This window comes from Pseudophryne corroboree, chromosome 3, assembly GCF_028390025.1.
Source record: "Pseudophryne corroboree isolate aPseCor3 chromosome 3, aPseCor3.hap2, whole genome shotgun sequence".
Classification (NCBI taxonomy): domain Eukaryota; kingdom Metazoa; phylum Chordata; class Amphibia; order Anura; family Myobatrachidae; genus Pseudophryne; species Pseudophryne corroboree.
Window position 1 is genome coordinate 127620092 of NC_086446.1, and position 25635 is coordinate 127645726.

Consider the following 25635-nt stretch of genomic DNA (forward strand, 5'->3'; position numbering starts at 1 on the left):
ATCCAGGAAATTTCCTGCGGTGGAATTTCAACTTGGACGTTTTCTCCTTTTCCTGCAATCAGGAGTGGATATGGGCCTGAGATTGGGCTCCATCAAGGTCCAGATCTCTGCCTTGTCCATCTTCTTTCAAAAACAATTGGCTGTCCTCCCTGAGGTTCAGACCTTTTTCAAAGGGGTTCTGCACATCCAACCTCCCTTTGTGGCGCCAGTGGCTCCCTGGGATCTGGATGTGGTGTTGCAGTTCCTACAATCAGCTTGTTTTGAGCCTCTACTGGAGGCTGACATCAAGTTTCTCACATGGAATGCGGTCATTTTGTTGGCCTTGGCTTCTGCCAGACGCGTGTCGGAATTGGGGGCTTAATTTTGTAAAAGCCCTTCTCTGATCTTTCATGAAGACAGGGCGGAACCTAGGACTCGTCCGCAGTTCCTGCCTAAGGTTGTATCGGCTTTCCATATCAACCAGCCTATTGTGGTGCCAGTGCCTACTGACTCCTCAATTGCTTCAAAGGCCTTGGATGTTGTGAGGACTTTGAAGATTTATGTGAAGAGGACGGCTCGTCATCAAAAGACTGACTCCTTGTTTGTCCTCTAAGATCCCAAGAAAATTGGGTGTCCTGCTTCTAAGCAGTCGATTTCACGCTGGATCCGGTTCACCATCCAGCATGCATATTCTACGGCAGGATTGCCGTGTCCAAAATCTATAAATCCCATTCTACTCGTAAAGTGGGCTCTTCCTGGGCGGCTGCCCGGGGTGTCTCGGCTGTACAACTTTGCCGAGCTGCTACTTGGTCTGGATCGAATATGTTTGCCAAGTTTTTCAAGTTCCATACTTTGGCCTCTGATGACCTCAAGTTTGGTCAAGCAGTCTTGCAGGAGCCTCCGCGCTCTACCTCCCGTACTGGGAGCTTTGGTACATCCCCATGGTACTATTATGGACCCCAGCATCCTCTAGGACGTAAGAGAAAACAGGATTTTAATTACCTGCGGTAAATCCTTTTCTCGTAGTCCGTAGAGGATGCTGGGCGCCCGCCCAGCTCTGCGTTTTCCTGCATTGGTTTTATAGTTCAGTACTGCCTGGTTCCTAGGTAAGTTCTGCGTTATTAACTGTTTCCGTACTGTTTCAGCTTTTGCTGAGTTGTTCCGGCATGTTGGCCGGATTTGCCTGTTGTATGAGCTGGTATGAATCTCGCCACTATCTGTGTAATTCCTTCTCTCGAAGTATGTTGTCTCCTCGGGCACAGTTTCTAGACGGAGTCTGGTAGGAGGGGCATAGAGGGAGGAGCCAGCCCACACTATTAAACTCTTAAAGTGCCAATGGCTCCTGGTGGACCCGTCTATACGCCATGGTACTAATATGTACCCCAACATCCTGTACGGACTACGAGAAAAGGATTTTCCGCAGGTAATTAAAATCCTATTTCTCATACGTCCTAGAGGATGCTGGGGATGCTTCAAGAACCATGGGGTATAGACGGGATCCGCAGGAGACATGGGCACACTATAAGACTCTGATTGGGTGTGAACTAGCTCCTCCCTCTATACCCCTCCTCCAGACTCCAGTTAGATTCTGTGCCCAGGGAGACTGGTCACAAATAGTGGAGCTCTACTGAGTTTCTCTGAAAAAGACTTTGTGTGGTTTTTTATGTTCAGGGAGCACTGCTGGCAACAGGTTCCCTGCATCGTGGGACTGAGGGGAGAGATTTTCACCAAGGTTATGGCGGAAATGATGGTTCTCCTGCGCAAGCAGTGAGTCACAATTATCCCGTACTTGGATGATCTCCTCATAAAGGCGAGATCCAAGGAGCAATTGCTGAAAAATGTTGCGCTCTCATTGACGATTCTGCAACAACATGGTTGGCTCCTAAACTTGCCAAAATCACAGTTGGGTCCGACGACACGCCTGTCGTTCCTGGGTATGATTCTGGCTACAGAATTACAGAGAGTTTTTCTTCCAGTGGAAAAGGCTCTGGAAATACAGTAAATGGTAAAACAGATTCTGAAACCAGCAAAAGTGTCAGTTCTTCAATGCACTCAGCTGCTGGGGAAGATGGTAGCGGCCTACGAGGCCATTCCGTATGGCAGGTTCCATGCCAGGGTCTTTCAGTGGGACCTGTTGGACAAGTGGTCCGGGTCTCACCAGGACATGCACCGGAAAATAATCCTATCTTCCAGGACCAGGATCTCCCTTCTGTGGTGGCTGCACAGTTCTCACCTCCTGGAGGGACGCAGGTTCGGGATTCAGGATTGGATCCTGGTGACCACAGATGCAAGTCTCCGAGGCTGGGGAGCAGTCACACAGGGAGAACTTTTCCGGGAAAACGGTCAAGCCAGGAAGCTTGTCTGCACATAAACATTCTGGAATTAAGGGCCATTTACAACGGCATTCTGCAAGCAGAACATCTTCTTCGCGGTCTGCCAGTCTTGATTCAGTCAGACAACAGAACAGCAGTGGCGTACATAAACCGCAAGGGCGGAATAAATAGCAGAGCGGCAATGGCCGAGGCCACGAAAGTTCTTACATGCAAGCGCGCTGTCAGCAGCCTTCATTCCAGGAGTGGACAACTGGGAAGCAGACTTCCTCAGCAGACACGATCTCCATCCAGGAGAGTGGGGTCTTCATCAAGAGGTCTTTGCAGAAGTGACAAGTCATTGGGGAATTCCTCAAATAGACATGATGGCGTCCCGCCTCAACAAGAAACTTCAGAGATATTGTTCCAGGTCGAGGGACCCTCAAGCAATAGCGGTGGACGCCCTAGTGACACCATGGGTGTTTCCGTCGGTCTATGTGTTCCCTCCACTTCCACTCATTCCAAAGGTGATAAAGATTATAAGAACAACAAGGGTTCAGGCGGTACTCATTGTTCCAGACTGGCCAAGAAGGGCCTGGTATCCAGATCTTCAGGAGTTGCTCATAGAAGATCCCTGGCCTCTTCCTCTATGAGAGGACCTGTTACAACAAGGTTCATGCGTATATCAGGACTTACCGCGGCTGCGTTTGACAGCATGGCGGTTGAACGCCAGATCCTAGCCAGAAAGGATATTCCCAGTGAAGTTATTCCCACTCTGCTTCAGGCTAGAAAGGAAGTAACGGCAAAGCATTACCACCATATTTTTAGAAAATTTGTCTTGGTGTGAATCCAAGAAGGCTCCTACGGAGGAATTTCAGTTGGGGCGTTTGCTCCATTTTTTGCTAGCAGGTGTGGATGCGGGCCTTAAGTTGCGCTCTATTAAAGTACAAATTTCAGCCTTACTTATTTTCTTTCAAAAAGAATTGGCCTCCCTTCCAGAAGTTCAGACCTTCGTGAAAGGTGTGCTGCACATCCAACCTCCTTTTGTGCCCCCAGTAGCACCGTGGGATCTTAATGTGGTATTGCAGTTTCTGCAATCTCATTGGTTTGAACCTTTACGTAAGGTTGAGTTAAAATTCCTTACTTGGAAAGTAGTCATGTTGTTGGCCTTGGCATCCGCAAGGCGGGTATCTGAGTTGGCGGCTTTGTCTCACAAAAGCTTCCATGCTGATAGAGCGGAGTTGAGAACTCGTCAGTAATTTCTGCCAAAAGTGGTTTCATCATTTCATGTAAACCAGCCAATTGTGGTGCCAGTGGCTACTGACGCTTTGGCGGAGTCAGTCTCTCGATTTGGTCAGAGCTTTGAAGATGTCGCCAGGACGGCGCAGCTTAGGAAAACAGAGGCTCTGTATGTCCTGTGGGTTTCCAACAAGACTGGGGCTCCTGCTTCTAAGCAAACTATTGCGCGCTGGATCTGTAATACGATTCAGCAGGCTCATTCTACGGCAGGATTGCTGTTACCGAAATCGATAAAAGCCCTTTCTACCAGAAAGGTGGGCTCATCCTGGGCGGCTGCCCGAGGGTCTCTGCATTACAGCTTTGCCGAGCTGCTACTTGGTCGGGATCAAACACCTTTGCAAAGTTATTCACGTTGGATACCCTGGCTGAGGAGGACCTCTTGTTTGGTCAATCGGTGCTGCAGAGTCATCCGCACTCTCCCGCCCGTTCTAGAGCTTTGGTATAAACCCCATGGTTCTTGAAGCATCCCCAGCATCCTCTAGGACGTATGAGAAAATAGGATTTTAATACCTACCGGTAAATCCTTTTCTCCTAGTCCGTAGAGGATGCTGGGCGCCCATCCCAGTGCGGACTGTTCCTTGCAGTTGAGTTGATACTGGTTATTTTCGGTTACACGTGGTTTGTGTATCAGTTATGTTCAGCTTGTTGCTGTGGTTAGTTCATACTGTTATCTGGTTTCATGCTACTCCAGTTGTACGGTATGTTTGTGGTGTGGGCTGTAATGTTTCTCGCCCTTAGTTTAACAAAATCCTTTCCTCGAAATGTCCGTCTCTCCTGGGCACAGTTCCTATAACTGAGGTCTGGAGGAGGGGCATAGAGGGAGGAGCCAGTTCACACCCAGTCAGTCTTTTTAGTGTGCCCAAGCTCCTGCGGATCCCGTCTATACCCCATGATCCTTTTGGAGTCCCCATCATCCTCTACGGACTAGGAGAAAATGATTTACCGGTAGGTATTAAAATCCTATTTTAATTGCCTACCGGTAAATCCTTTTCTCGTAGTCTGTAGAGGATACTGGGCTCCCGCCCAGTGCTTAGTGTTTCCTGCACTGTTACTTGGTTGAGTATTGTTGTTGGTTCAGCTGTTGCTGTTCCTGTTCATGTTTGGTTAGCATGGCTTTCCTCTTGTTTGTGTGTGCTGGTTCGAATCTTACCACTGATCTGTTACATCCTTCCTTCCTCAGGATATGTCCGTCTCCTCGGGCACAGTTTCTAGACTGAGTCTGGTAGGAGGGGCATAGAGGGAGGAGCCAGTGCACACTATTGATTTCTTAAAGTGCCCAAGGCTCCCAGTGGACCAATCTATACCCCATGGTACTAATGTGGACCCTAGTATTCTCTACGGACTACGAGAAAAGGATTTACCGGTAGGTAATTAAAATCCTATTTTTTCTTCCAAGGGACACTGCTCACAGGTCCTGCGGAGGAGGAGCAACATAATTTCTCAACCCGGACAACTTAAGCTGTTTCAACAGTTGGCGGTGTGGGGGTTGTACATGTCGGGCTAGTAAAAAAATGGTTTATTTATTTTTCTTTAAATTGTAATTCTAGTCCAGCTGTGAAACTGCAAATTCTTCATTGCTCCCCATTGCCCTACGGTCTTTCTCCTCTTAATCTAATAGGGTGAAAGTACTGCTGATTGGTGTGAGTGTGTGGTTTAAACATGTCTAAAGCACCAACCAAGACCACAAAAACTTGCTACTATGTTCAAAATGTGGTAAAAAGAGCACTAATGTGGGCAGCTCCGGGGTGTGCGATACATGTTCGGGAATGGAACCTCAACCTGGTAGCAGCGGTCCGTCAGGGTTATGGGAACATGCCCTGGCAGATATTTCTAAGGAGATGGCGGAATCCCACAAGCAACATTTAGAATGGGCTTTTCCAAAACTATGAAGGAATTCCTAATTAGAATTACGCCACCCGCACAAGTAGAAAATAGCTTGCGTAAAGCGTTGAAAAGACCCCTCCCTCTCCTACAGGAAGTGTCGGAGGAGGAGGCTCTCATAGAGGATTAAGAGGAGTGAGAGTCAGTAGAGGCGATGGTTGATACCGGTCCTCAGGAGGAGGATACTGAGGTTAGGGGGGTTAGAATCCCTTATTGAAGCGGTTAAACAGGTCCTTAACTTCAAGTAAGAAGAGGTTAAGGAACCTGAAGTCTTTGATCTTTCTGAGTCTCAGAAACCGCAAACAACTGTTTTCCCAATTCCTCAGACTCTCCAGGATCAAATGGGGAAAGTATGGAAGAAGCCAGATAGACGCTAATTACCCATTGCCTAAGGGTGTCATATCTTAGTGGGAGGTTCCTCCAATTGTGGATGCCTCCCCTCCTAGACTGTCAAAGAAGACAATCTTACCAATACCAAAGGATGTGTCAGATCGTAAGTTGGATACGGCACTAAAATCTATTTTTCTCTCAGCCCCTAGGGGAGCTGGCACATCATCAAGACCGTGGGGGTTGATGGTGGTTACAGGGAGATGGCACTTTAAATAATCCAAGAAGTGAAACAGACTTCTCCCCCTCTATCCCCCATCATCCCTCAGTTTTGAATTTGTGCCGCGGGAGCCGGTCACTGCTGACTGAGCTCCAGCTTAGTCTATATTTATTTAAAATTAATTCAGTTTATTTAGCTTTTTTTATTCATGGGACTTAGTTCCTTCAGCTTCAGGAACCCTTCGCCACTTATATGAGAGAAGTGGGGTCCGGGTTGCGCACTAGCAGCGTCAAGCTGCACAAGGAGAACAGTGGTTAACTTGAGAAGCACTGTTCCTCCCGAGACAGCAAGGAGAACAGCTCTTAACCTAAGAAGCACTGTTCCTCCCGAGACAGCCGAATCCTGAGGCTCCGGTTGGGTGAGCGAGCCTCCTTGTGTGAGGCACTGTGCGGCACCCGTGTCCAGCGCAGCGGCATCCCCCACATTACCTTCCCTCCTCTCCCCGCTGGCTATGACTGGCAGCGGCGAGGTCTCCACTACACTGCCGTGCTGACAGTACACAGCAGGGAAGTGTGGGTGAGTGAGCCTCCTTATGTGGGGCACAGTGCGCGAGTGGCCGCGGCTTGGTCTCCACTGCGTTGACAGCACACAGTGCGACAGCTGCCCAAGTTGTTCTATCCAAAGTGGTAAAGGTTCAGTCGGACAACGCTACTGCTGTAGCGTACGTAAACAAGCAGGGAGGAAGTCGCCAAGCGATGCGAGAGGTGACATGCATTCTCCAGTGGGCTGAACGCAACGCTGTCGTCCTCTCAGCAGTATTCATTCCAGAAGTAGACAATTGGGAAGCAGACTACCTCAGCCGTCAGGATCTACATCCGGGAGAATGGGCACTTCACCCAGAGGTGTTAGACGCTCTGACACAGTGCTGGCAGTGTCCGAAGGGGAACTCATGGGGTCCTGTCACAATCATCAGCTTCCACAATACATCTCCAGATCATGGGATCCTCAGGCGGAAGCTGTAAACGCTCTGGCTGTGACTTGGCCGTACGCCCTAATATACGTGTTTCCTTCGTTTTCCTCTATTGTCTTGTATTCTCAAGAGAATCAAACGGGAGTCAATCACGGTGATCTTGGTAGCACCAGATTTGCCTCGGAGTGCTTGGTTTTCAGACCTGCGCTTTCTGCTAGAGTACGATCCTTGGCCTCTGCCAACGAATCTACTCCAACAAGGGCCCTTCGTGTGTCCAGATTTCCATGACTATGTTTAACTGGATGACTCTAGAGGCAGACATTCTAAAACGCAAAGGGATTCCGGAATGTGTGATTCCCACGATGTTGCTTGCTCGAAAACCTGTTATGGCAGCCCATTATTATCGCATCTGGCGTTCTTTTATCTCTTGGTGTGACCGAATTGGGTTTCAATCAGATTATTTCTCTTACTTCCTAGAGGATGCTGGGGACTCCCAAAAGGACCACGGGGTATAGATGGGATCCGCAGGAACTTGGGCACACTGAAAAGACTTTTGACTGGGTGTGAACTGGCTCCTCCCTCTATGCCCCTCCTCCAGACCTCAGTTAGACTTTGTGCCCAGGACTGACTGGACACTCACTAGGGGAGCTCTCCTGAGTTTCTCTAGAAAAGACTTTGTTAGGTTTTTTATTTTCAGGGAGACCTGCTGGCTACAGGCTCCCTAAAATCGAGGGACTGAGGAGAGAGAGGTCAGACCTACTTCTACTTAGTTAAGGGCTCTGCTTCTTAGGCTACTGGACACCATTAGCTCCAGAGGGTTCGATCACTTGGTGCGCCTAGCTACTTGTTCCCGGAGCCGCGCCGTCACCCCCCTCACAGAAGCCAGAAGAAAGAAGCCGGGTGAGTATGCAGAAGACAGAAGACTTCACTGACGGCAGAAGACTCCAGTAACAAGGTACAGCGCAGCGGTAGCGCTGCGCTCCATGCTCCCACACACTTCACCAACGGCACTCACAGGGTTGATTCATCAATGGAATGCTGATGCCGACTCCAAGAGAGCTGTGGAAGCTCTCCCCTTCAAAGGTAATGTCTTGTTTGGTGACGGCTTGGCTGATCTGGTGTCTACTGCGACGGCGGGTAAGTCATCTTTTCTTCCTTATGTTCCCACACAACAGAAAAAGACACCACATCAGCAGATGCAGTCCTTTCGTCCCAATAAATACAAGCGTGGAAAGGGTTCGTCCTTCCTCGCTTCAAAGGGTAGAGGAAGGGGAAGAAAGTCGCCTGCAGTATCAGGCGCCCATGACCTAAAGTCCTCCCCTGCCTCTACCAAGTCCATTGCATGACGCTGGGGCTTCCCTGGGGGAGTCCGGACCGGTGGGGGGCCGTCTCCGAATCTTCAGTCAGGTCTGGATTCAATCAGGCCTGGATCCTTGGGTCCTAGATATAGTATCTCAGGGATACAAGCTGGAGTTTCAGGAGGTGCCCCCTCACCGGTTTTTCATTTCGGCCTTACCAGTGTCTCTTCCGGATAGGGAGGTCATTGTTCCCGTTCCCCCGTCCCAACGGTGGGAGGGGTTCTACTCGAGCCTCTTTGTGGTACCGAAACCGGACGGTTCGGTCAGACCGATTCTGAACCTAAAGTCCCTCAATCCATACTTGAAGGTTTTCAAGTTCAAGATGGAATCTCTTCGAGCTGTGATTTCCAGCCTAGAAGGGGGGGACTTTATGGCGTCAGTCGACATAAAGGATGCCTACTTGCACGTCCCAATATATCCTCCGCATCAAGCTTTCTTCAGGTTTGCGTTACAGGATTCTCATTACCAGTTTCAGACGTTGCCGTTTCGGCTTTCCACGGCCCTGAGGATTTTCACCAAAGTCATGGCAGAAATGATGATTTTCCTTCGCAAGCAAGGGGTTACCATTATCCCGTACTTGGACGATCTCTTATAAAGGCGAGGTCCAGGGAACGGTTGCTGAGAAATGTGGATTTGTCTCTGTCCGTTCTGCGACAATACGGTTGGCTGCTAAATCTGCCAAAGTCTCAGTTGATTCCGACCACTCGGTTGCCCTTTCTGGGCATGATTCTGGACACGGGCTTACGGAAGGTGTTTCTTCAGGAAGACAAAGCTCTGGAATTGCAGACGATGGTCAGGGAACTTCTGAGGCCGAAAAGTGTGTCGGTTCATCAATGTAGTCGGGTTCTGGGGTAAATGGTTGCTGCGTATGAAGCCATTCCGTTTGGCAGGTTTCATGCCCGGGTGTTTCAGTAGGATCTGCTGAGCAAGTGGTCCGGGTCTCACCTGCACATGCACCGGAAGATAAGTCTATCTCCCAGGGCCAGGATTTCTCTCCTGTGGTGGCTACAAAGTTCTCACCTCCTAGGAGGGCGACTATTCGGTATTATGGATTGGGTCCTGTTGACAACGGATGCAAGTCTCCGAGGCTGGGGCGCAGTCACCCAGGGAAGAAATTTCCAGGGGAAATGGTCGCTCCAGGAATCTTGTCTCCACATAAATTTTCTCGAGTTAAGAGCCATTTACAACGGCCTGCTACAAGCAAGAAGCCTTCTTCAGGGTCGTCCTGTCCTGATATAGTCGGACAATATAACAGCGGTGGCGTACGTAAACGCCAAGGCGGAACAAGGAGCAGGGCGGCTATGGCGGAGGCCACAAGAATCCTTCGCTGGGCGGAACAGCACGTGAGCGCTCTGTCAGCAGTCTTCCTTCCGGGAGTGGACAACTGGGAAGCAGACTTCCTCAGCAGACACGATCTCCATCCGGGAGAGTGGGCTCTTCACCAAGAGGTATTTGCAGAAGTGACGAAGCGTTGGGGAACTCCGCTGATCGACATGATGGCGTCTCGCCTCAACAAGAAGCTTCCGAGGTTTTGTTCCAGGTCAAGGGACCCCCAAGCCAGTGCAGTGGACGCTCTGGTAACTCCGTGGGTGTTTCAGTCGGTGTATGTGTTCCCTCCGCTTCCTCTCATTCCAAAGGTACTGGGAATCATTCAACGAGTAAGAGTGCAAGCGATTCTTGTCGTTCCAGATTGGCCAAGAAGGGCCTGGTATCCAGATCTTCAGGAATTACTTGTGGAAGATCCTTGGCCGCTTCCTCTAAAAGAGGACCTGTTATTGCAGGGACCATACGTGTTTGTTTCCAGACTTACCGCGGCTGCGTTTGACGGCATGGAAGTTTAGCGCCAAATCTTAGCTTGGAAAGGTATTCCCAGGGAGGTCATTCCCACTCTCCTTAAGGCGAGGAAGGAAGTTACGGCGAAACATTATCACCGTATTTGGAGAAAGTATGTTTCGTGGTGTGAGACTAAAGCTGCTCCTGCGGAAGAATTTCACTTGGGTCGGTTTCTCCATTTTTTGCAGGCAGGAGTCGATGCCGGCCTGAAATTGGGTTCCATCAAGGTGCAGATTTCGGCTTTATCGATCTTCTTTCAGAAGGAGTTGGCTGCTCTCCCTGAGGTTCAGACTTTTGTGAAGGGATTGCTGCATATCCATCCTCCGTTTGTGCCCCCGGTAGCACCATGGGATCTTGACGTAGTCTTACAGTTTCTTATGTCTTCCTGGTTTGAGCCTTTGCGTAAAGTTGAATTAAAGTTTCTCACTTGGAAGGTGGTCATGCTGTTGGCTCTGGCATGTGCCAGGCGGGTGTCAGAGTTGCGGCCTTGTCTCACAAGAGTCCGTACTTGATCTTCCATTCGGATAGAGCGGAATTGAGGACTCATCAACAATTTCTGCCGAAGGTGGTTTCTTCGTTTCACATTAACCAACCTATTGTGGTACCTGTGGCTACAGATGCTGTGGCAGTTCCAAAGTCTCTTGATGTTGTGAGAGCTTTGAAGATCTATGTCGCCAGAACGGCGGGGGCGGGGCGGCGGAGCTTGATCCCACAGCACTAACCAGCGCCATTTTCTTCACAGAGCACTGCAGAGAAGCTGGCTCCCCGGACTCTCCCCGGCTGAACACAGTGACGCAGGGCAGAAAAGAGGGGGGGGGGGTCATTTGTAAGGCGCAGTGAGTGTATTATATACAGATAATTATATACAAAAGCACTATTTATCTGGGAATTTTATTTTCCAGAGTGAGTTGGTGCTTGGTGTGTGCTGGCATACTCTCTCTCTCCAAAGGGCCTTATTGGGGAACTGTCTCCATAAAAATATATCCCTGTGTGTGTGGGGGTGTCGGTACGAGTGTGTCGGCATGTCTGAAGCGGAAGGCTCATCTAAGGAGGAGGTGGAGCAGATGATTGTGGTGTCTCCGTCGGCAACGCCGACACCTGATTGGTTGGACATGTGGAATGTGTTAAATGCAAATGTGACTTTATTACATAAAAGGATGGACAAAGCAGAGTCCAGGGAAAAAGCAGGGAGTCACTCCATGGCTTTAGCTGTGTCACAGGGCTCTTCAGGGTCCCAAAAACGTCCTCTATCCCAAATAGCAGACACTGATACAACCCGGATTCTGACTCCAGTGTCGACTACGATGATGCAAGGGTGGCCAAAAGTATTCATTATATGATTATTGCAATAAAAGATGTTTTGCATATCACAGATGACCCCTCTGTCCCCGACATGAGGGTGCACATGTTTAAGGAAAAGAAACCTGAGGTAACCTTTCCCCCATCTCATGAGCTAAACGAGTTATTCGAAAAAGCTTGGGAAACTCCGGATAAAATCTGCAGATTCCAAAGAGGATTCTTATGGCGTATCCTTTTCCTGCACGGGACAGGGTACGATGGGAGTCCTCGCCCAGGGTGGACAAGCATTTAACGCGTTTGTCCAAAAAGGTGGCGCTACCGTCTCCTGACACTGCAGCCCTCATGGATCCTGCTGATCACAAACAGGAAACTACCTTAAATCTATATATACACATAAGGGTGCTTTACTCAGGCCGGCAATAGCATCGGCATGGGTATGTAGTGCAGTTGCAGCTTGGACAGATACCTTGTCAGCTGACATGGATACCCTAGATAGGGATACCATTTTATTGATCTTAGGTCACATTAAAGATGCAGTCTTATATATGAGAGACGCTCAGAGAGACGTTGGGCTGCTAGGTTCGAGAGCCAACGCCATGGCGATTTCAGCTAGGCGAGCCCTGTGGACCCGCCAATGGACAGGTGATGCCGACTCAAAGAGGCATATGGAGGTTTTACCTTACACGGGTGAGGTTTTATTTGGGGACGGTCTCGCGGACCTGGTTTCCACAGCTAGCGCGGGTAAATCTACCTTTTTGCCTTTTGTTCCCCCTCAGCAAAAGAAAACTCCACAATTTCAGATGCAGTCCGTTCGGTCGCATAAGTCCAGAAGAGGTCGGGGCTCATCCTTCCTCGCCAGAGGTAAGGGTAGAGGGAAAAGAACGTCTGCTACGGCTAGTTCCCAGGAGCAGAAGTCCTCCCCGGCTTCCACTAAATCCACAGCATGACGCTGGGGCTCCACTGAGGGAGTCCGCACCGGTGGGGGCACGGCTTCGAATCTTCAGCCAGGTCTGGGTTCTGTCAGACGTGGATCCTTGGGCGCTGGAAATTGTGTCCCAAGGCTACAAAGTGGAATTCGAAGAGGCACGGTTTGTCCTGTATGCAGCCAACAAACTTGGCGCTCCCACTTCAAAGCAGACTATTGCTCGCTGGATCTGTAACACAATTCAGCAGGCGCATTCTACGGCTGGATTGCCGTTGCCAAATTCGGTAAAGGCCCATTCCACTAGGAAGGTGGGCTCTTCTTGGGCGGCTGCTCGAGGCGTCTCGGCTTTACAGCTTTGCCGAGCAGCTACCTGGTCGGATTCAAACACTTTTGCAAAGTTCTATAAGTTTGATACCCTGGCTGATGAGGACCTTGCGTTTGCTCAGTCGGTGCTGCTGAGTCGTCCGCACTCTCCCGCCCGGTCTGGAGCTTTGGTATAAACCCCATGGTCCTTACGGAGTCCCCAGCATCCTCTAGGACGTACGAGAAAATAAGATTTTAAACCTACCGGTAAATATTTTTCTCCTTGTCCGTAGAGGATGCTGGGCATCCAAGTGCGGACTCTTTTCTGCAAGGCTTGTATATAGTTATTGTTTACATAAGGGTTATGTTACAGTTGAAATCAGTCGTTGACTGATACTGTATGTTCATACTGTTAACTGGTTGCGTATATTCCTGGTTATACGGTGTGGATGGTGTGGGCTGGTATGAATCTTGCCCTTGGGTTAACTAAAATCCTTTCCTCATACTGTACGTCTCCTCTGGGCACAGAGGTCTGGAGGAGGGGCATAGAGGGAGGAGCAAGTGCACACCCATTCTAAAGTTTCTTTATAGTGCCCATGTCTCCTGCAGAGCCCGTCTATACCCCATGGTCCTTACGGATTCCCCAGCATCCTCTACGGACTAGGAGAAAAAGATTTACCGGTAGGTGTAAAATCTTATTTTTAGTACCTACCGGTAAATCCTTTTCTCCTAGTCCGTAGGCGTAGAGGATGCTGGGCGCCCATCCCAGTGCGGACGGTTACTTGCAGTGTATTCTTATTAGTTGCATTGGTTTACACACAGGTTGTGTATTTTTGTTTAGCTTATTGCTGTAGTTAAATTCATACTGTTACCTGGTTTACTGTTACTCCGGTTGTACGGTATGTTGTGGTGTGGGCTGGTATGTTCTAGCCCTTAGTTTGAACAAAAATATTTTCCTCGAAATGTCCCTCTCTCCTGGGCACAGTTCCTATAACTGAGGTCTGGAGGAGGGGCATAGAGGGAGGAGCCAGTTCACACCTAGTCAAAAGTCTTTTCAGTGTGCCCAAGTTCCTGCGGATCCCTCTATACCCCATGGTCCTTTTGGAGTACCCAGCATCCTCTACGGACTAGGAGAAAAGGATTTACCGGTAGGTACTAAAATCCTATTTTACGTCTCTCACGGTTCTTGCTCTTTCATCAGGCAGGTTTAGATTTCGGACTTCATCTAGGATCCCTGAAAGTACAGGTATCTGCCTTATCGATTTTCTTTCAGAGACGCCTGGCGCGCCTACCAGATGTTCAAACTTTCCTACAAGGGGTCCTTCGGGTACAATCCTCATTTCCTACAGCTCCTTGGGACTTGAATCTGGTGCTGGATTATCTGCAGTCACCCTGTTTTGAACCCTTGGAAGACACAGATGTTAACTATCTTACTTGGGTGACTGATTATCTATTAGCCATATCTTCAGCCCGGAGGGTATCTGAATTAAATGCCTTGTCAAGTGTACTTGATTTTTCATCCTTATAGGGCTGAGTTGTGAACACGTTTCCTTTCTTCCCAAGGTCGTGTCTGCTTTTCATATCAATCAGCCGATTGTGGTACCGTCCTTGCAGGAGGACTCTGGGACACCTTCTCCTCTGGATGTAGTGAGAACGTTGAAGATCTATGTGGAATGGACAGCACTGTTCCGAAAGACTGATGCTTTATTCGTGCTTTATGATCTTCCTCAGCGAGGGTGGCCTGCTACTAAGCAGACCTTGGCCCGCTGGATTCGGTTGACTATTCGTCAAGCCTATCTACACCAATCTAGGCGACCTCCATTATCCATTGCGGCCCACTCTACACGCTCAGTAGGGTCTTCCTGGGCCGCTAGTAGGGGGGCTACCACGTCTCAACTCTGTAGAGCAGCCACTTGGTCCAGTATTCATACGTTTGCCAAGTTCTACAAGTTTGATACTTTTGTGGCTTTATCTTAACGGTTTGGCTGTCTTGTTTTGCAAGTTCCTCAGTGATCTCCCGCTCAGGGGGGAAACTTTTGGGATGTCCCCACGGTCTTGAAGTTGTCCCAGTTTCCCCTAGTCGCTGACAGAAAAAGGAGGATTTTGGTACTTACTGATAAATCCCTTTTTCGGAAGCCATAGTGGACACTGGCCTTGCCTTTATTGTTGTTCTGTTCTGTTTGATTGTTATGTGCTCTCTTCCCTTGTACAGTTCTGTTCTTTTGTTCCCATCTCCCCTCAGCTAATTCATAACTGGGGGATAGAGGGGGTGGAGCCTGTTTCACTTCTTGGATTATTTAAAGTGCCAGCTCCCTGTAAGCCACCATCATCAACCCCCATGGTCTTGAAGTTGTGCCAGTGGTCCCCTATGGCTTCCGAAAAAGGGATTTATCGGTAAGTACCAAAATCCTCCTTTTTGTGGCGGCAGGAGCATCACACAGACCTACGATTATCAGTGCTTCGGTAAATAAGGCTATTGTAGCATGGGCTGGTCAAATTAGCATATCCAGGAGGATGCTAGCAGGTTAGCGTCACGCATCTCGGCTTCAGCTATTTCGTACAGAAAAATTTTGTGGCTCAGAGAATGGCAAGTGCACTCAGATTCCAAGAAGGCAGTGGAGGTGATCCCCTTTGAAGGGGAAACCTTATTTGGCCCAGAATTAGACAAATGGATTTCACAGGCAACAGCGGGAAAATGTTAATTTCTGCCTACCACGTATCCCAGAACCACGCCACCAGTCTTCATTCCAGGATTGGACAATTGGGAAACAGACTATCTCAGTCACCAAGATATGCATCCAGGGAGTGGGTGGGGTCTACACCCACAGGTATATGAGGCAGTAATAAGAAGGTGGGGTCTACCGCAGATAGACCTAATGGCCTCTTGGACCAACCATCAGCTGCCAAGATATGCTTCTGATGGGGAATCTGTGACACAAGTGGATGTTCCTGACTTCTTGGAGGCTATCAGGCTGATTCTTCAAATCGATGATGACAAAGAGCCTCCAGCTAACTCTAAGTAACCAGATAAGCTTAAACGTCAGAATCTTACTAAATTAGTTTTACCTCATTCTGACCACTTGGTTGACATTAGTCAGGAATCCTGGGTAAATCCAGGAAATAAATTTTCCCTGTCTAAAAAGGTGCTAGCTCGTTATCCTCTCGCTGCAGAGTTAAGTAAAAATTGGGAAACTCCTCCGCCGGTGGTTTCACAAGTCTCGCGTCTGGTGGTCTCCTCTGCTCTGCCTGTCACTACCGTCTCCTCGCTGAAGGATCCAACGGATAAGCATGTGGAGGGTTGCTTAAAGTCCATTCACACTCTTGCTGGAGCTGTGCATAGGCCCACTATTGCGGCTTCTTGGGTGGCAAAAGCTATTGAAGCCTGGGTTCAGGAAGTTGAAGCCGAATTACCGTCGGATTTTCCTAATAATGCTAGACAATGTCTTTCATATGTTATTACAGCCTCTTATATTCAGGAGGCGGCATCTGATGCAGGTGTCCTGGCGACCAAGGCGTCTACTACATCCATTCTGTCTCGCAGAATTCTCTGGTTGCGGTCCTGGTCTGTAGATCTGGACCCTAAAAAGACCTTGGAGGTGATCCCTTTTAAGGGAAACATTGTTTTTGGGGAAGATCTCAACATGATTGTTGCTGACTTGGCATCAGCTAAGACTGCATGTCTGCCTAGTACTTCTCCTTCGGGTCCGAAGGCTAAGAGTACTTCCTTTCATTCCTTTCGACCTCCAGGTAAAGCAAAGGGTCAGGCGTACATGAAACAGGCTCGCACTTCCAAAACCTCTAAGCTCAAACCTAAACGTGCCTGGGCTACCCGTCAGTCTGCTTCCAAAACAGACAAGTCTGCTGCATGAGGGGGTGGGCCTCCCTCTGGGGGATTCCAGGGTGGGAGGCCGACTTCTACGGTTTGCTCAGGCGTGGTTAGAGACCACTTCGGACGCCTGGGTAAGGGAAGTCGTCGCTCACGGATACACCATCTCTTTCAAGAAACGTCCCTCTGGCTCAGAAAGACAGAGGGTACTACTCCACGCTGTTCCTAGTCCCTCCGGTGTCACTTCTGCCCAGAGTGATAAGGAAGTTCAAGCAAGAAGGAGGAATACTACTTCTAATCGCTCCAGCGTGGCCCAGACGGCATTGGTTCTCAGACCTGCAGGGTCTCTCGATAGAGCACCCTCTTCTACTTCCGCAACGCCCAGACATCCTTGTTCAGGGCCCTTGTGTCTACCAGGATTTGGCCCGGCTGGCTTTGACGGCGTGTCTCTTGAAGCTTCCGTACTGAGGGCCAAAGGTTTTTCTGAGGCGGTCGTTCAAACTATATTGAAGGCCCGTAAACCGGCCTCTGCTCGCATTTATTATAGGGTCTCGAATTCTTACTACGCCTGGTGTGCGACTAACCATTATGACACATACAAGTTCAGTACTGCCAAGCTTTTGACTTTCCTGCAACAGGGCCTGAACTTCGTCTGGCATCCCTCAAGGTTCATATTTCTGTCTTGTCGATATGGTTTCAGGCAAAAAATTGCAACTCTGCCTGATGTTCCTACATTCACTTAGGGTGTTTTACGGATTCAACCTCCCTATGTCCCGCCTGTGGCTCCTTGGGATTTGTCGGTTGTTCTGGACGTCTTACAAGATTCTCCATTTGAACCTCTTGAGTCTGCTCAACTTACTCTTAAGGTGGCTTACTCTTAAGGTGTTGTTCTTGCTGGCTATTGCCTCTGCTAGACGGGTTTCAGCCTTGTCCTGTAGGTCACCCTTTCTGATTTTTCACCGTGACCGAGCAGTTCTTAGAACTCATCCTGGATATTTGCCTAAGGTGGTGTCGTCTTTCCACCTTAACTAGGAAATTGTGGTTCTGGCATTTACCTCTCCAGGTTTATCCTCCAAAGAGCGGTCTTTGGATGTGGTACGGGCTCTCCGTATTTATGTGAAGAGAACAGCTTCTCTTAGGAGATCTGATTCCGTCTTTGTCGTTTTTGGTTTTCACAAACGTGGCTGGCCTGCTAATAAGCAAACCTTGACCAGATGGATTAGAATGGTGATGGCACATGCTTATGTACAGGCTGGTCTTCCAGCTCCTGCTACCATCAAAGCCCATTCTACTCGGTCTGTTGGACCTTCTTGGGCGGCCCACCGTGGTACGACCCTTGAACAATTGTGCAAGGCAACTACGTGGTCCTCAGTGAACACGTTCATAAGGTTCTATGCCTTCGATACCTCCGCCTCCAAGGATGCCTCCTTTGGACGCTGGGTTCTTGTGCCCGCTACAGTGTGTCCCCTCCCATGAGGAACTGTTTTAGGAAGTCCCCGATGTTATCCTTGTGGCTTCCCAGTGTACCCCCTGCAGAAAATGAGATTTATGGTAAGAACTTACCTCGCAGAAAGAGATTTAACAAAGGTAAGTTCTTACCATAAATCTCCTTTTTTCATGTTTCCTCTTTTCCCCGTCAATTTTTCAAACTGGAGGGTTGGGGGGCGTGAAGTGGGAGGAGCCAGCGATGCATAATTTTTTATTTTACATTGTGCTACCTCTGGTCCACAACCTTCACATCCGAGCTGTCTAAGATCTCCAGTGTCCCAGAGTGGATTCAGAGAAATGGATTTATCGGTAAGTACCAGAATCCTCTTTTTGGACTAGAGAATAGTTTTATTATTATTACTTTATAACTTGACTATATAGAGGCCCATTCGAAGGTGGAGTAATAATAAGGCAATGAAAATCCTTGTCAATTTTACATGCTACAAACTGCTGTTGAAATTAATTATCCAAACGATTAGCAGTGAACATACAGATGTAGCCACCTTTATCTTGAGTGGCTGAGGCGTTTGTCCCGATCGAGCATATGCAGCGTACTGGGGCGTAGGGAGGCACGCCTAGTCACAGAGAGGCTATCTAATCGCACGGAGACAGACGTTTGGCGTTACCTTTATGTGTAATACCTGCGATCATCCACCAGATGTCGCTTTTTACAATCCCCACTGCGCATGCGTGTGGGCTCCCGTAAAATACAATACTGAAATACTGTATACTGTATAATAAGGACTACTTTACTAGTGCGTCTCGTTACGCTGAATCCCACAGACAAAGCAACATAAACCCAGTAGTGTACACTGACGCAAATGGACGTGTTAGAAGTTCATTATTGCCTAATGATATTAGGAATATTGTACAGTATGTTAGCGTCCTAATCCCGTAGCCATTACAGCATAATCAAAACCAATGGATTTATTTATCTGTCTGCGGCGAAGTGGTGAAGTGTTCCGCTTCCTATACTCAGAGTCCTGTGTTTGATTCTTAAAGTACGAATGCATGTTAGTTTTTTCCAGACACTTTATAATTTTTTTTATTCACATAAACCAGGGCAAAGCTGCAGGAGCGGTTCTACTGTTAAGTTTCTATGCACCGTACAGTACACATACAATTCTGTAGCAGGGCAGACTCAATAGAAATGGCTACCACCTATGACTCCTTGCCCCACGGAGGCCCTAGGCTACGGAGCTAGTAACAGTCCAGATTTTACAGGCTATGGGGCAATGCTGAAGGAGCGTCACAATCCCCTAGCTAAAATACACAGGGGCGATAGAGATAAGCGAGGTCTGCATATTACGGTACACCGGACTCGATCGCATAGCACACTGGCAAAATGGCCACTACCCCTGAACCCCCACCTTGTGGCAGGCAGCGCTCGGATATGGAGTGAGAGATGGCATAAGTTTTTCAGCGTGGGAGACTTCATCGATAGGTTGTTATGGAAGGGGTGACAATTAGCTACCGGAGGGTACAAACCCCAAGTTTCTGTGACCCCCACAAGGCTCATGGCAAGCGTCCGAACCCATGATGGGTCTGAATTAACGGGCCCACTATAGTCTATGGGAAAATGGGTCCACTTTGCGTACTGATATCTCTGGTTCTGGGTGTCCCAGAGACTCAGGACTGGTACCATACAAAAGAGGAGACTCTTTGCTTTCGGGGCAGACCAACCACTAGTTTGTGACACTGGAAAGGTAAACGGGAAGCAACCGTGTATTGGATTCCCTCCAGTTGTCCGCCTAGCTTGCACATGATGCAGGGTTACTGGCTAGATAGGAAATACTGTACAGAAATGCTAAGCATGGTAATTTGACATCCAGGAACTTAGGGAGGAGTTTTTATCTCTCTCCATTATACTTAAAAAAATTACACTTGCCACTGTACGTTACAAGCTGTTCGTGCTAATTAGTACACTAGTAGAACATACTGTACAGAGATACTAAGTACAGTGATTTGGCATCCAAGAATTTAGGGAGGAGCTTTAATCTCTCTCCATTGTAATCTTTCTAAGTATAATGGAGTGAGATAAAAGCTCCTCCCTAATTTCCTGGATGCCACATAACCGTCCTTAGTTTCTCTGTACTCTATGTTCTACTAGTGTACTAATTAGCACGAACAGCTTGTAACGTACAGTGGCAAGTTTAATCTTTCTATGTATAATGGAGAGAGATAAAAGCTCCCCCCTAAGTTCCTGGATGCCAAATCACCGTCCTTAGTATCTCTGTACAGTATGTTCTTCTAGTGTACTAATTAGCACGAACAGCTTGTAACGTACAGTGGCAAGTTTAATCTTTCTATGTATATTGGAGAGAGATAAAAGCTCCTCCATAAGTTCCTGGTTGCCAAATCACCGTCCTTAGTATCTCTGTATAGTATTTTCTATCAGGGTACTAATTAGCACAAACAGCTAATTAGTACCCTAATAGAAAATACTGTACAGAGATACTAAGGACGGTGGTTTGGCATCCAGGAACTTAGGGAGGAGCTTTTATCTCTCTATATTATGTATAGAAAGATTAAACTTGCCACTGTACGTTACAAGCTGTTCGTGCTAATTAGTACACTAGTAGAACATACTGTACAGAGATGCTAAGAACAGTGATTTGGCATCCAGGAACTTCGGGAGGAGCTTTTATCTCTCTCCGTTATACTTAGAAAGATTGCAATGGAGAGAGATAAAAGCTCCTCCCTAAGTTCCTGGATGCCAAATCACCGTCCTTAGTATCTCTGTACAGTATGTTCTTCTAGTGTACTAATTAGCACGAACAGCTTGTAACGTACAGTGGCAAGTTTAAGCTTTCTATGTATATTGGAGAGAGATAAAAGCTCCTCCATAAGTTCCTGGTTGCCAAATCACCGTCCTTAGTATCTCTGTATAGTATTTTATATTAGGGTACTAATTAGCATGAACAGCTAATTAGTACCCTAATAGAATATACTGTACAGAGTTACTAAGGATGGTGATTTGGCATCCAGGAACTTACAGAAGAGCTTTTATCTCTCTCCAGTATACATAGAAAGATTAAACTTGCCGCTGTACGTTACAAGCTGTTTGTGCTAATTAGTACCCTAATAGAAGTCATTTCTACTCATTACCGCTGTGTAGTTGCATTTAGCATAAAGAATCGCTCCTGGAGATCTACTCTGATTTATGTGAAACTTGTGTGCATCCCTTCCATTGGATGTATTAGAGAGAAAAAAAAAAATATTAAAGTGAATGTCACGGGAACACATAAAAAAAAAAAAAGGTTGGCACTTCCTTCCCATTGGTGTTGGTTTATGCCGTAGGGGACTCGGACGCTCATGTAATTGCATTTCAAAGGCACGGTATTTTCCATAGTCTCCCCCTACCCTTATCACCCTTCCCCCATCACCCTTCCCCCCTGGGAGCCTGCACAGATCATGCAGTAGACAGGGAGGGAACTCAGGTCCTGTGCAATACACAAATGCCGAAGATCTACAGTACCGTTTTGCTCAGTTAGTTGCGTCAGAATACACTCATTTCTACTTATTTAGCGTAAAGAATCGCTCCTGCAGATTTACTCTGATTCATGTGAAACTTGTGTGCACCCTTCCATTGACTGTCTTACAATAAAATTAAAATAATACAGTATGCACACATTACAATAAAAAAAAGGGGGGGAAAAAGGCACATCAGGACACGAACCCTGGACCCCCAGCGTGGGAGGTGGGAGCCTCATGAGAGATTTACAATTTCATGTGTAAAAGTACAGCAAACAGCGCCCGGCACCCTCCCCATTGGTGTTGGTTTATGCCTTAGGGGACTCGGACGCTCGCATTTGTAAAGCACTGTATTTTCCACTGCCTCCCGCTAGCCCACCATTCCCATTATGCCTTAGGGAACTCAGACGCTCATGTACTATACATGTATTTTAAAAGCACGGTGTTTATACATTGTACTGTACATTCTTCCTTTTACACAATTAGTTGCGTCTCCATACACATACAGTAGGTCACCATCTTTTTCCACCGCCTCCCGTTACGCCTACAGTATTAACATTACAGTCATCACTGACCAATTGCCAGAGCTGTAGATCAATCCGCCGCTATACTGTACATTCGAAAGTACTGGATTAGTGGAGCATTAGCCACCCAGTGGTGGAGATGTGTAATGCATGCTGAGTATCTAGAATCGCCTCAATGCGCCTGCCTGTGATTAAACTCCGCTATCGCCTTAGCGTGACTAAATGTCCGTCTAGGCGGAGAATCGGTCAAGATAAAGGTGGCTACATCTGTACAAAAGCCTGTCTGTGATCTTGTTGGTTACATGTAAGGCCAAATGGGGATCAAGTTTCTGCTGCATAGTTCTGCAGTCCTACAGGAGCCTTTGCCAAAGGAAATACAGGGAGAGCTGTATCAAACCTTGGAAAGAGGTAAAGTAGAGAGAGAATACCAACCTGTCAGCTGATTGGTGGTACTTTATCTCTTCCCACTTTACCTCTCTCCAATCTTTGATCAATATCCCATAGTTTGAAAATCCGCTCCAGTTGGTGAATAATAGCGTTCTGGTTAGGTGATGAGATTTCCTACTTGCACATAATGACTTACTCTTGAGATTCATGTCCTGTGTATGGTTTTTGGGCAGCATTTATATTGTCACTCTTTATATCTGTATATATAATTTGCTGGCCAGTGCTTTCAGTGAGTGCTCTCCAATATTATGTATGTTTCTCATTCCGGAACTGCGCTTAAAAAGTAATGACCGATTGTATTAATTTTTTTATGAGCTGCAGAACATTTGCGCACATTGCACTGTTTTGGTAAATAAGCCCCTATGGCTATTTTTTGTACACCTATTATGTCCATAATAGCTTCACGTTTTATGCTTTGTCTTTTGAAACAGCTGCCCCGTGTAGACAGTCTCCAGGACTCTCCCATGCCAACATCTGACCTGTCCCGCCCCCCAAGTTCTCGCTCCGAGCCCAGCCTAGACCCAGATCCCTGCCACGCACCACCGGCTCGCTCATCCAGTTTGCGCTCTGCCACAGGAACTTCTGCACCACTCCCCTCCCTTCCCTCTGAAGGAACAACGTCTACGTCATACAAAAGTCTAAACCAGACACAGAATGGAAGTCTATCATACCAGAGTCTGCTAAGCCCTTCTGATGAGACGGAGCCTGAAACTGCTGGATACTCTTCACCCTATCTCTCAGCTCGGGAACGCCTCCGACCAGCCTGTCCTCCCCCAATTGCTCCTCGCTATGGCAAGCCTCGAATCAGTCATCATCGTGTTGCAGATACAGATGTAGCAGCTCTACCCTTGCTGACACTAAAGTGAGTATGATGAAGAGGGTGGTCTTCAGTTTGCCGGCTGTCGGGATCCCGGAGCACAGTATACCGGCGCCGGGATCCCGACAGCCGGCATACCGACACTTATTTTCCCTCGTGAGGGTCCACGACCCCCCTGGAGGGAGAATAAAATAGTGTGGCGCGCCACCGTGCCCGCAGCGTGGCGAGCGCAGCGAGCCCGCAAGGGGCTCATTTGCGCTTGCCACACTGTCGGTAAGCCGGCGTTCGGGCTCCCGGCGCCGGTATGCTGGTAGCCGGGAGCCCGACCGCCGGCAAACCGTACTACACCCGATGAAGAATATCCAGTGTTTCTTGATGGAACTATCCGTAATATATGTACAGAGGCATGTATTTGTGGTCATATGATCAGTCAGACAGACTGATTTCCCTAAACTGTTGTGGTGTGAAATGATTATCCTATGTGACTGGGGAAGAACATTATTGGCCTGATTCTGGGTGTCGCATAAAATGGTTGCAATTCCAAGAAGATGTCCTTAGTAAGGGTGGATTCTATAGAGGGCAAGGGATGGAGAACAGATTGAAAAGGGTCAAGAAGGGAGTGGGAAGAGAGGAATGAGGTGAACCTGAGAAGAAAGAGAGATTCTGGATTAGGTGCCTAATTCAGTAAGGATTGCAAATTCTGCTAATTAGCAGAATTTGCAATCCTTTTCCTAGCATACTGGGGGCCACCCAGCATGCTGACCGCCGCCTCCCCCCCCCCCCCCCAACCCCCTCTTAATGAAGCAGAAATTGCGATCGCCTCGCAATTTCTTCTTCATTGTAGAAATTGGTAAAGTCTCCAGCGCAACGGCAATTTTCCGCCGAGATCCCCCCCACGGTTTTTCTGCCTCCACCCCCGATCGCTCCGCAGCGCCCCCACAGCGATGTTGCCCACCCCCCGCCCTGCAACGCCTGTGCCTGATTGACAAGCAGAGGCGATTGCATTTTCTACTGCACCCCCGCAGAAAGTGCGGGCGCATACGCACAAACCAACCTGAATTAGCCCCTAAGTGAGGCTGTTTTACGGGTAGATAAAGTTAGTGTGTGTGAGTGAGGAAGGGACGGTGCTGGATGATCAGGACAGGTTGAAAAGATGTGCAAGATGAGAACAGGAGAGAAGGGAATAGGTTCACAGGGGTCAAATAGTGTGTGGTAGTTGAGAGGAGATACAAACTTCATTCTCACTGGTGTGGGAGAAGGAAGACATGGTGGAAGGGATTGATAGGAGGATGGAAGGATGCGATGTCATTGTGGATGTTGTTACCCTTGGAAGTGAAATAGGTGGCAAAATCTATGGCAGAGAGGGAGGAGTGTTTAATGAGGAAGTTGAATATGGCCAAGAGGAGGAGAGGATTTGTAGATTGGGAGGAGATTAGAGACTGCTTAGCGTGGGTAAGGACATATATGTGGAAGGAGAGTATGAATTTGAAATAGAAACATTATGGGTGTGATTATGTATTTCCATTGATTACAGAAGTGTGCAAGTGAGCTACCAATTCCTGTGCAACTCCACTAGTATCGGGCGTCTTTGTCGCAGTGTGATGTGACTCTGATGCACCAGGAGAGACTGGACTGATTCATTTGATATGAAACACTTCTGTATCTGTATGCAACTAAGTGTCTATATGAAGCATAAAAGAAATTGGTGTGGAAAAGAGCCGCGGTCACTGCATCATATCCGCTTGGGTACACCTATATACAAGTGTAAGATAAGACGCCCGACGCTAGCAGGGTCACACGGGACATGGAGCGAGCCGTGAGGGGCTGTTTGGTGTGACTGCAGCAATGGTGTATGAGGACATTTACTCCTTATATATTTGTCAGTAATGATTCTGCTATTGCTACTGACACTGGGGATATTTGTTGTAGCTTTTAATATTTTCTCGCATACGTCCTAGAGGATGCTGGGTTCCACATTAGTACCATGGGGTATAGACGGGTCCTTTGGGAGCCACTGGCACTTTAAGAATTTAATAGGGCTGGCTCCTCCCTCTATGCCCCTCCTACCAGACTCAGTTTAGAAAATGTGCCTGGAGGAGCCGGTCACAGCTAGGGGAACTCCTAGGAGTTTTTCTAGTTTTATTGTTTTTCTAAGAGTTGTTAGGTACAGGAAGGCTGCTGGCAACAGTTTTCCTGCTTCGTGTGACTTAGAGAGGGAGTAGGAACCATCTCTTGAAGTTAATGTTTCTCTATCTCCACTGACAGGACACTGAGCTCCTGAGGGTGCTCATCGCAAGGCGCTCGTTCACTCCCGCAACATGGCCGCCACCCCTTAGCAGAGCCAGAAAAAGGAAGA

General features: G+C 48.0%; 1 protein-coding gene across 3 annotated transcripts in view; it reads left to right on the forward strand.

Moving 5' to 3' along the window:
• ZDHHC5 (zinc finger DHHC-type palmitoyltransferase 5) overlaps positions 1–25635 on the forward strand; it is a 295308-nt gene that overhangs the window by 258281 nt on the left and 11392 nt on the right. For all 3 annotated transcript variants that reach the window (XM_063958464.1, XM_063958462.1, XM_063958463.1), the window contains exon 11: positions 22894–23324. In XM_063958464.1, coding sequence (XP_063814534.1) covers positions 22894–23324 — 431 coding nt within the window. The remainder of the gene's footprint in view (positions 1–22893; positions 23325–25635) is intronic.